This window comes from Syngnathus typhle, linkage group LG19, assembly GCF_033458585.1.
Source record: "Syngnathus typhle isolate RoL2023-S1 ecotype Sweden linkage group LG19, RoL_Styp_1.0, whole genome shotgun sequence".
Classification (NCBI taxonomy): domain Eukaryota; kingdom Metazoa; phylum Chordata; class Actinopteri; order Syngnathiformes; family Syngnathidae; genus Syngnathus; species Syngnathus typhle.
In genome coordinates, this window is record NC_083756.1 from 3,337,970 (window position 1) to 3,349,993 (window position 12,024).

The following is a 12,024-nucleotide window of genomic DNA, read 5'->3' on the forward strand; positions in this document are numbered from 1 at the left end:
TCAAGGACGACTTGTCGCTGTGATTGCTGTCGTGTTTACATTAAATGCAACTTTTCAAGTGTTTCGAGGACACAAACTCGAGCCGCATTCCTCCTTAAACTAGCGGCTCGTGTCAGCCCAATTACCTTCGGCGTTGCGGATGATTCACTCATCCGGTGGCTAATGTTTAACATCACGCAGTGAATGTATATTTGTGGAAGCTTTCTAGTCTTGTCGAAAAGACAAAGCCGACTAGCAAAGCGGCGCCACGTTGTTTTCCTTCTTCAGCAAGTACGCGGACAGGCGTGCCGCCGATCTTCATCGGCCAGCGCAATTAAAAAGGCAAACAAAAGAACATCACAACACGTCTGCCAACAGAGTTGAAATCCTCCTCAAAGACCAAAAAAGCATCCGTCTTCTTATTAATAATGGATCTGCTCTCTATGCTTTTTTTTTTTTTGATATGAGGATGATTTTATTATTTACTAGTTTCCTCCTTTCGTCTTCAAAGACGTCACGGCGGACAGGAGAGCCAATAAGGTGTCAAACTTTGGAGTTTGCTTTCAAAAGGATTCCTTCACTTTTCTTTTCTTGGCTCTTGTGCTTGTTTGCCGGTTGTTGACGAGAGGCCGCGCGTCTGCGCTGACCCCCTCTGTGCAAAAAAATATTTTTTTTTTTTGCATTTGTCAGCACGCAGCCCCTCCGTGGCCTCCTATAGGCTTGCCGGGGGTGATTGAAAGAGGCGGCGAGGTCATTTGAATTCTGCTTTCACTAAACGCTCCATTTGTGCAGCTTATGAAAGACGCAATGTTTTTTTTTTTTTTTTCTTGAAGAATATTTACACTCCAAGGTATTGAAAACACTTTTTCTGTTGACCTGTATAAAGCTGTAGTGGCAAAGAAATGTCTTGACGATTTTGACGTACGTAACTTGATAAATTGGAAAATAAAATATATAAAACAACAATCATCATAAAACTTTGCAAAATTGTGCAATAATTTCATTTTAATGATTCTCAAATAAATAAAAACTATGCACACTGTATATGAAGAAAATTAACAAACAAAAAGACAGGCACCTTAATGTCAAACAATTGTTTTTTCCTCACGTTATGGTGCGAGTCAGAGTAGACAGTCTCGAAGCTTTTCTTTGTTTTTCTTCATTTTTAGAAATAAAACAACCCCCCAAAAAAAGTGCTGTATGGTAAATGACCAAAACAGATATTGCTCCATCATGGATTAAATACACATTGGCGTTATTTAAAAAGGCAAAAACAAAAAATTAACCTCTGCAGAATGTTTGAGCTTTGGTTCTCGAGTTGGTTGAATGAATGAATGAAGGAATGAATGAATAAATGAATGAATGAATAAATAAATAAATAAATAAATAAATAAAATAAATTTAAAAAATGAAGTAACATTTGGCAGATGATAGTTTACAAACGTTGCGTATGAGCGACACCAATAAAGCAAGCACGCAATCAAAGTGAGGTAAAGGTGGCGGGCGCCGTTGTCGTCTGTACACGTCTTCCCTTCTGAAGAGTTTTTTTTTTTTTTTGGGGGGGTGGGCGCCAAGATTGTCAAGGTGGTGAAAACGTTTCTATACAATGTGCATAACAAGTCGACAGCTTTGGTCCGGCCCACTTTGCAAAAAAAGCAAAATAGAACAAAAACACTCAACCCTGCATATATATATATTTTTATATATATATGTAAAGTCAAAGGTCAGTCAGCCTTGTCATCACATTAAAGGGCTTTTCTTGACCAGCTTATTTTGGGGGCTTTCAGGAGGGGGAGGGGGCAAGGCTGCTACCGCATGTAGAGAGAAGCGTGACATGCAAACATTGCCGACATTTACATGGCTTGACGTGACTTTTTTTGTTCTATAGGCTTTATTAGTCATTTTTGGGCTGTTTTTTTTTTTTTTTGGTGTTAAAAGTGAGCCGATCGGGAAAAAGTCCTTGAGCTGGAAAAAGTCCCTCGTGTTCTTTGGCTATCAGGCTTTGGCAACGCACCACCATCATCAACATCACCATGATCATCCTCATCGTGCGCGTGGTTTAGAAACGGCTGTCAAAGTTGTACAAAGTCAAAAAAAAAGAAACATCTTGATGATTAACGTCGCCATCCTGATAGAATTGGCCTGCGATCGCCACGGCATTCGGTATGTACACGGAAAGAAGGGAGAAGGAAAAAAAAAAAAAGTGTCACTTTTGGCTTCCTCGCGTCTGCGGGTACAAATGTAAAAATGCACATTAGAAAAGTATTTCATACTTTGGTAAATAGTGTTTTCATTTGGTATGTTCTCCCCCGGCCTCTCACAATTGGTTTGACCTGTTTTTACAGTGGTACCTTGATTTACGAGCTCCCTAACTCTGACCACAAAAAAAAACAACCCTGGGCTTGGCAGCAAATAGGTGACTCCGCAAAGGGGGTCGGGGGGCTCCACCGTATAGGTCCTAATAGAATTTTGTGGGTCCTCCAAATGCTTGGATGCTGTGTAAAAGGCTGACAGTCATTCAGTCGAATTTTGGCAGGCAAAAAAAGCTGCCAAGCGCCGTGTCGTAAGTCGAGCCACCGTCGAGCATCTCTCCTCACATCTCTCCTCACATCTCATTCACGGCCTTGTTTTTGGTTGAGTGAGAATCACGACGACGACATTGAGTTTTTTGGCTGGGAGCGGGGGATTTTCATTTGGGGATGTCACGGAGCGGGTCGGCGAGGTCCAAGGGGGGCGGCGGCGGCAGTACGGCCCCCCCGCAGCCATTGTTGTCGGGCTGCTTGAGGCGCTTGATGGTGTTCTTGAGCGCCTGGCGCTTGTTGCAGAACCAGACGCGCACCACCTCACGGTCGTAGTTGAGCTTCTCGGCGATCTCTGTCATTTCCTGTCCCGACGGGTGCGTGTTCTTCTCAAAGTGGCTGTTGAGGATCTCCAAAGCCTGCGGCGTGAATGAGGTGCGCCGCTTGCGCTTTTTGGAAGGCTCGCTGCCGATAAAGTCGCTCAGATTCTGCATGCCCGAGCGGTGGCGGGCCTCAGCCTCCGCCATCCAGCGCTCCAGAACCGGCTTAATCTTCTGGGCGCTTTTAGGGGTGATGTCCAACTTCTCAAACCTGGCAGGATATAAAAGGCCAGGGTTCAGTTTGCCTGTCAGACTGCTAGCTATCGTGCTCTCTTGGGCTTCCTGCGGTAGGAAAAAGTGGCTTCTCAGGATGGTGTGTCTGGGGAGAGTCGAGAAAAAAAAAACAAGCTTACTCAAAAGCTGCCCGCCGCCCCACCCAAAAAACAAAACAAAAAAAACCTCCACTGGCCCAGGAAGTGTCACAGCACGTCTATTTCAAACAAAATGTCCCTGAACACCGACCAACTACTTTTGTTCAAAGTGATCAACGGCAGCTTGAAACAATCAGCAGAATGTTCCTTTGGAATCACAACATGAAATTTATTTTATATTTTGAAAGGATATAATGATTTCTTAGTGAGGAGGCGGGCATCGCTCAGCCTGTCCTCCTCCCATGTTAACCAAAAGAGAGTTAACATCCGCTTGACACGCACACACGTGTTTATTTTTCAAGCTAATGGCTTTTAATGTATGTTATAAATATTTCAATTATGCCTGCTTGTTAATAATGCATGCTGGGACTGTTTCACATGAGGAGGAGCAGGAGGAAGCGGGAGCCGCGTGTGTATGTGTGTGTGTGCGTGTGTGGGGCGTTTCACATTTTATCGGCCGTCTGATGTTGACGCGCTGAAATTTTTAAAGGTTGTCCAATGTGGCACGGTGAAAATAAAGAGCAGGTGATGAGTCGTGTAAAACGGATGCTCTCCTGATGACGCCAAGCCAAGGCCAATTGAAGGACGGGCACGGAGGACGATTTGGCGCCGCTCACCTGCAGATGGCGGACTGGCTGTAGGCGGGCCCCTCGGCGGCGCTGAGGGCCTGCCCCACCTGAGTCTGCGTCAGGCCCAGCGACAGTCGGCGGATCTTGAAGGCTTTGGCGAACTCGCGAATCTCCTCCAGGTTGACGCCGTCCACCTCGCTCGGGGCCGTGCCAGGTTCTGACGAGCACAATTTTGTTACCTTCTTAATAAATGACAAAGTGCCGTTTATGAATAACATAAAAGCAGTCACTAAAATAAACCAGTTTCTATCTTTGCATTTAGTTTAAGACAATGGACACTTTATTTCCTTTTATGGCATTTTTACTAAGATTTTATAAATTTCTTGTGAATTTTTTGTGCATGTTTTTACACCAAGATTTTGCATTTTACACAATAACAATTGTGCTAATTTTGGTTTTAGTTTTTTAACAGAGTTGATAGGTCAATAATAATAATGAAGAAATCTTAAATATATTTTGTAATACATAAAAAAATAACTTGAATGTTTAATTAAACTCTTCCGATATAAAAAACAAAAATTGAATAACTCAAGTTAATAATACAATACACATGTTTGAGATCTATGATAATATAAGATAAAATATTCAAATTTAATTTCCACACTGAAAATATAAAGGATTTAGCAAAAAATATTTTTAAATCAACTTTGAAAAGCAGATTTTTAAAAATATTTTATTCTAATTCTATTATTTTCATCAGTAAAAATTGAATAAACAGTTGCCCTCCCAAGATGCGCTCCTACTTAAAAGAACGTCCTCAATTGTAATCTCTTCCAATTGAAGCCCCATAATAAACAAAAGCAACAAAACCCGAGTGATTCCAACGCGAGTTGTCAGAAACGAGCGCCCGAGTGGAACGACTCGCGCGGCTGCCGACAAGAAAGAGACAAAAAGTTGCGGCGCGGCACAGCGCGGCGCTAATGAGACAAATTGACGGCGGACGACAGGCGCGCTCTGGCATCCAGCTTTGCCAAGCAAAGCTGCTGCCGCCTGTCAATTATTCATCGTGGTCATTATCAATAAATTATTAAAGGAATCCTCCAAGCGTGTTTAAGGCAAAAATCCATGGGGCCGCCATCTTGATTCAAATCTTCTGTTTGTTCTTTTTAAATCTAAATCACCATTGACGTGTCGTGGAAAAATAAGCAACAAAAGTCAACAAAACGTTTTTAAAATTTGCATTTTGCACAGTAAATTATTCTTAGGGGTTTTTTTGGTGTTAGGGGGGTTGTTTAGACTTCCTCCATACTTACTGCTGACGAGCTGTCCCACACTGAGCGCCGAGGAAGAGGAAGGGGAAGTGGAGGAGGAAGAGGAGGGTCGGTGAAGCGGGCTGTGTCGGTGGGCCAGGTGGAGCAGGCCGGGCTGCGAGGACGACGATGAGCAGGATGAAGACGACAGGGAGGACGAGGAGGAGGAGCCGGAGGAAGCTGGGCCGCACGCACCCTGCTGAGAAACCAAAAAAAACTTCAGGTGAACTGTTTCAAGCAGTGAGCAAAATCAACAGTGATGAAATTTGCCACTTCGCAGCAAAGCGAGTTTGGTGCTTTTGACGTTTGTAGGAAGGAGCACGTTTGTTGTTGTGGCTGGCTCCTGGAATCAAATGCTAATTCCTGACGGCTACGCCGCGCTGGCACAATAGCGACATGGATGTACTCTTCTGCCGGCTGCGCTTTTACAACATCAAGACGGGCGGGCGCCTTGTCATCTCGCCGCCTATTCATTACTTTCGGGCTGCTACGTGTTTGCTCGCGCTAGTCAACAGCCGAGCCGAGAGAATTATCCAGCTTGAGTGGAAATATGCCCGAGCGCGCGTTCCTGACAGGCGTAAATGATTCGTGCGAGCGAGGCTTTTAAACGCAGAGCCGGGCGCCGCTAAACATTATTTTACAAGCATTCATGGAGAGCGACGGGCAACTTTTCAGGTGGCCCACCTGCTGGCCGGGCTTGATGGGCGACAGCGTGATGCCCTGCGTGTTGATGACGGGCAGGATCTGATTGCCGATCACCGTGGCGATGATCTGCCCTTGCGCGTTGGTCAGCAGCTGCGGCGTGATGGGCGGCACCTGCAGCGTCGCGTTGCCGGTCCCCGATTGGCCGCACGGACCAGCCGAGTTTGCCATCAGAGGGATGGTTCCGATGATCTGAAACGGGGGGAGCAGCTTTGAATGTCTTCAGAATGTTGCTCGTACAGACAAAAGCAAGAGAGGCCAGAGTGGACTGCTGGCAGCAAAGGTCAACACCGAGTACCTGTGTGTGTGTTTGCGTGTGTGTGTGAGCTGGTGCACACCAGTGCCTGCGTTAGACATCATGCAGCGTGAGCGCTTGCATGCGTGACCACAAGTGTCTGAGTGTGTTCAAGTGTCTTTGTGTGTCTCTACTGAGAGCAGATAAAAACAGGGCTCTCGTGGGGGGGCTACTGTCCCCCCCCCTCACACCTTCATCTTGTGTTCTTGTAATCAGGAAGGGCAAACGCAAGTGTTGAGTGTCAATGAAGGTTGTTCAATCTGGGCCCCCCCCCGTTAGGCTCAACTGCCACATGATCCCGGTCCAGGACTCGGCCAAGACCTCAACTCATCAGGAAAACAATTTTCAAAGACGTGACAAGGTTGACAAGGACAACAAGACCTTTTCGTCTTTGTCATATCCCAAGTTTACACAAGTCAAAGCAAAAAAAAAAAAATAGACGAAAACTCCTAAATCAGGTCGCTCTTATCTCAAGGCGCCGCTTGATCAAACATTTGACTTTAGCTCAATTGTTTGCTTTTCAATTCTTGCCCGTGGAGCCTCATTTAACTCATCTAAACTGTTAGCATTGCATGGCTCCTGCGATGCGTGTGGCCCCGCCCCCCACGTCGCCACCCCCCTGGCAACATCGCTTTGACATAATCGGGAGGATCGTCGCAAGCGAGGCGGGCCGGTAATCTGTAATTCATCCCCGCCACGCCTCATTTGGCTGCGTTGCTTCACATTAGGCCGCAGATAATTTCACTCTCCCGGCTCGTGTTCTCGTCCTGCCACTTAGCATATTTTATTACCCCCCCTCCCCTCCTCGACGAGTTCCCCGCTTCGCATGCCGGCGTGGCACGGCGGGGGTAACTTGTTCCGCTCAATTATTCATGGCGGTCGCGGCGCTAAGTGCTTGTTCCGTAAGCATCATAAAAAGGGCGGGCGGGCGACAGCTTGCTTTGGAATCTTCTTCTGATGACATTCCGGGGCCTCGCCGACTCGCGTTCACCAAACGTCACCTAACGCAATGTTGATCTTCCTTTCCATAACCTCTGCTCGTTCATCATGTGCAACCAAAAGGTTGAATTAATTATTCTGAAATATATGAGAAATAAAATACACATAAATAAGATGGGGAGGAAAAATATGCTGACATTTTTTTTTTTTTTTTAAAAACTGGCTTATCCCTCCTCCATATGAGGAGGAGGTTTTGGCTGTTTGTTTTCCGCGTGCTGTAAGCAGCCGTGGTGTGAGTGCCCCCCCCCTCCCCCTCCGTCCCTTTCTGTCTGAATAATGCCGGCGAATAATGAGTTGGTCGGGGAGCAAAGGCTGCAGCCCGAGGCTTTGACCGTCTCGCTGACCTGATTATGTCAGGCACCGTCAGCCCGGCCCAAGACACTAGCAAAGCGCACAGCGCGGCGCAGTGCCACGCGCCGCGTCGACATGGGTCGGCGCCGCCGGCGCCTTTGGAAACCACTTGAGTCCATACTGTCTCATTAGCTGCGTTTAGCATCAAGAGCACGCGTTAGCCCGGGCCCGCGCGGTGGGTTAAACACCGCATCGTTGCTCCCACCAAACATGCTTGGTGGCTTCTTTGGGAGGGAGAAGAAAAAAAAAAGGGCAAAAAAAAAAAGCTTTGCGCTTGACCACAGTGCCATCAAGTCAACATCTGTCCGTCCGTCAGACTCACACATTTGCCTGCAACGAGATGATTCATTTGCCGGGACTTGGCCATGACAAGCGTCATCATTCAAGCGTCTGGCAATTGTGAATACGACCAGCTCAGCGTTTTTTTGTGCGCCTAGCAACCAGAGGAGATTTTGTCGGGGGCTGGAGCTCACCTGTCCTTGCGCGTTGGTCACCAGCTGCCCGCCGCCTCCTTGCAGGTTGGACAGGGCGTTGCCGAACACCTGCGAGCCGGCTGCCATGGCCGCCGCTGCCGCCGCCTGGCTGGCAAGAGGGTTCAGCGGCTGTCGGAAATACAACCACGAGATTAAAAACAGCCACAAGTTTCTAAGTGTAGCGTTTGCGCGCTCAGTGGTGAAGAGGTAAAATTGGGGCAAGAGCGGCTCGCTTATCCTGGCGTGCACGGCGAGCTTCCAATCCGAAGATCATCGTGTTAGCTAAGGCCCAGCGCCGTACATTATTATTACGCTTTCTCAAATCTAATGATAAGGGAGAGGCGGGGGGAGGAAATCAATACTTTTTCATTGACAGTAAAGGTTAAGCACATTAAGAATGACACGGCATTTGTCTTATGAAATCATATTTCATGTCGGCAGCTCCCCTCAAATTGGCCGTGATTGATATTGCCCACAAAGTCTTTTTCTTCCTTTATTGTCTTTTTATGTCGTCTTCCCAGCGGACCGCGTTTTGGCAGAGCTCATCATGCGGACGTCTCAAACACGTGCTTGTATTTCGAGTCACTTGTACGAGTTGAGGTACAAGTTGAATATGCTCAGAAAAAGCCTTCAAAGTTCTGACGGCAAAATGCGTGTTTATTTTTGTGTTAACAGCCAATTACACAGCGAGGCATCTTGATTGGAAACCTCGTCAATAGCACCGCTCCTTCCTGTTGGGTTCAATGGGCCTGAAAAGCCTGCATGAGCGTTTTCAGAGCTAATCAGGCCATTTTTCGCCACGGCGACGGGAGGGAGCAAATGACAGGCCCGGCCGAGCGTTGGCGCTGATTGTTGGAGCAGATCAACAACCGTTGGTTCGCGTCTTTACGCTAGCTCTACGCTTTTGCGGTTTGAGCCAAAGCTTTCATTTTCTTGGCGGCGCAATATGAGAGGCTACGCCAGGGTAAATGCACGTTTGGCTGTAATCGCTGCAAAGTGCAGCGTGCTGAGACTTTTGTTTTAGCCGGAGGGAGGCTCGCCCGGCGCGTGTAATCGCTCAAACGGTGGGAAAAGTCGCCCCGCTGCCAAGCGTAGCCGCGCTAGCAGACCCCCCGCTGGAAATTTTTGAAACAAAGAAAATGCCGTTTATTGTTGTTGTTTTGACTTTTCCTTTTGTTCCCTTTTTTTTCCCAAATTTAGGAAACAAAATGCTACGCTGACTTTTATTAGCAACCGGGATGAAAAAAAAAAGAAAGAAAGCACTTTTGTCCTGTCTTGTTCTTGATTGTGATGTTCTTGTAAGTGTGACGGCGGCTTTTCTTGTGAGTGCAAAGAGCTCGTACGGCGCCGAGCGTCGTTCCCGGCAGGAATAACGGGCGCGTTGTCACAATAGGACAAAGTTGCGGCTCCAACATGCAAGTTCCTCCCCACACGCTTGATGTCATCAAGTGTGACACGAGAGCGCACACACGCCACCGCCAGGCCGACTCTTCCCTCGCGCCCTTCGGTGCTTAAACATCAAAATGCCATTAGGCCCTCGCAAACACCTCCGCGCTGGGCCATCTGTTGCCCACCGCTGGGCTTCTGCTGCACACCTTGCGAAAAATAAAGCCTGCTGGCTGCCAACGTCCCCCCCCCCATGGACGGATGTCCAATCGTGAGGAGCTAAAAAACAAGACATCCAGTAAAATGGCCCTCCCACATTGCAGAAGGACAAACGGCCGGAGGGAGTGATGTCATCGGAGATGTTTGAGTGACAGCGAGTTAAAGCGCCGTCAAATAAAAGGCATTAAGGCGCGGCCAAATGGAGGCGTCTAACGAGGTGTGATGCAAATGAAGGCGGAGCAGAGTCGTGAAATCGTCCAAGGCGACGATAAAGCGCTGATGGAGTGCCGGGCGGCGGCCGTCAATCTCGCCACTCGTTACCGCTCAGCGGAATTAAGCACGCCTTTAATCATGCCATTAAATCCCTCTCGGCACTTTTTCTGATAATTGGGAATCTTTCTGGATGTGTTTTCTCTGCTTTTACACCAGCTTCCGCTCAGATTTTTCCCATGGCCAGCGAATGATGGATGAGATTTAGCCACCTCAAAGAGCTTCAAAGACACATTTAGGGCAATTGACATGCTAATGCTAACACTCCGTACAACTACGGATGGCAAGCGTTAGCACTAGCATGTCGATAGCATTTGTCATGATAGAGTTAAAACGGGAGCTTTTAGAAGGAAAGAATATTTGAACACTAACTGTGGAGCAACTCATGGAGACAAACATGAGTCATAAGACTTCCCAAAGGTCAGCAAATATTTCAGATGTCAAACTTTTCTTTGATTTCATTTGGAGGATTCCTTTTGAAGCGCGCTGAGCGCAAAATGTCGTCTCAGTCTTGTGTGCGCTTTGACATCTCAATATAGCCTTTGAATGACTTTAATATCCCGCTAATCAATGTCCAGTGATCTTTTGATGTTGTCAATTTAATATGGGGAGGGTCAGCCGCGGCGCGTCTCCATAAACACAATAAAGGTAAGTGATGACTCTTGGCTGGCCGGGCGCTCTCCAAAAAAAAATGCGGCTAATGAAGAGAAATGGAGGAGTTGTCATGTGTCAGCGACCGAGCGCCCGCCCCAAAGACGAATGGCGACGACTGCCGGGGGGCTCGCCGCCGCGCCCGGATCGATCATTCGCCCGCCCTCTCGGGCTGGGACAAAAATACGAACGGTGGAGTCGTCCTCGGATGAATTGATGACATTTACATGGGTAGTTGTATCGACCGCTCCGCTTTTGCCGTCTTTTTCCGACGTCGAGAAAACGCCAAAATGGACGCCGCTTGCAATGAAATTTAAGGCAACCCAAATCTGGAGTTCAAAATTCTCCCTGTCCGCTCTCCACGGGGGTTAATTACAACCCGGGGGTCTGTCTACCTCCTACCTTCCTCCTTCACAATTTACCAGACCACCTCTGTCTGCCGGCTGCACCCCAACATCCGAGGGGAGTGGGGGGGGGCAAGTGCTGCAATTACCTCTTTTCTCTTTCTTTTTCAGCGGGCTGACAATCAGCCTTCATTAGAAGCCCCTGGCGAGGAGCGCCATGGCGACCAAGGTCAGCGGCTGCCAAGCGCGGCGGCCTGTCGGAGGCCTCGCTGTCTCACACTGCTCATCTTCCCCCCCTCCATCCTCCCCCTTTGTCTCCGGCCGAGCTCCCTCCACACACTCGCTTTACTGCCATAAAAGCGCTTGAAAGACGCCACCGGCCTATTACGCTAACACATGTATTAATCGAGCCTGACCAATCGATTTTATTGATTTTTTTACAGATCGGCACAACTCAAACTTCAACAGCAAACAAGACTCGAAACGTCGCCCTACCCCCCCCAACTACCTGAAGCCGCTTTTGGGCGGGCCGCTGCGGGTCTTAAGAAGGCAGAAAATTGCCTTACGTAACAAGCGGCCGCGTGCAATTTAGCCTCCCAAATGCGCACTGTTGACTGAAGCAGAAAATAAGACTTCATCTGAAAGACGAGGGGCCGGCCGGGCCCGGCGGCAAGCTGACCGTGACGGCTCCGCTACTTGTATTTACTCGCAATGAGGGATTAGCCAGGCAGGCTGCAATTGACAAACTTCACTTCATCTCATTACCAGATCCAACCCTCATTTGGCTGTGCGCTTAAAGTTGGTTTTATTTATTTTTTTCATCTGGTGCGAACACGCCAAACAGGTTTCGGAAGCTCCTCTTTTTTTGACATTCAGATAAAACATGAGATATCTTTTTGCCGCGTGGATGTTGCAGTCGGGTAGGAGGTTCTTGGCGGTCAGACAGCCGGTGATGAGACGGAGACTTGGCTAACATCGCTTTCTTTAATTATCCGGGCGGGTTACGACATCGAGCCCCCCCCGCAGACGCCGTCTAAGTGCTGGGCTCTGCCGAGGAGGCCGGGGTCCCCCGCGGGGTCCGCTGGTAATTTCTACTGGCCATTAGTGACCGCAGAGCTAGCACCGTCCAGGCAGCAAAAATAAATAAACAAATAAATAAAAAATCCCAAAGAAGCTTTTAATGCAGCCTTATCAGAGCAATGACCT

The 12,024-nt window shown here is 48.0% G+C and overlaps 1 protein-coding gene across 1 annotated transcript in view; it reads right to left on the reverse strand.

The window, feature by feature from the left end:
* Positions 1-2,668: 2,668 nt before the first annotated feature.
* pou6f2 (POU class 6 homeobox 2) overlaps positions 2,669-12,024 on the reverse strand; it is a 28,932-nt gene continuing 19,576 nt past the window's right edge. Inside the window, exons 5-9 of the mRNA XM_061266331.1 lie at positions 7,949-8,077; positions 5,813-6,022; positions 5,132-5,324; positions 3,867-4,035; positions 2,669-3,197 (exon numbers count right to left, since the gene is read on the reverse strand). Coding sequence (XP_061122315.1) covers positions 2,669-3,197; positions 3,867-4,035; positions 5,132-5,324; positions 5,813-6,022; positions 7,949-8,077 — 1,230 coding nt within the window. The remainder of the gene's footprint in view (positions 3,198-3,866; positions 4,036-5,131; positions 5,325-5,812; positions 6,023-7,948; positions 8,078-12,024) is intronic.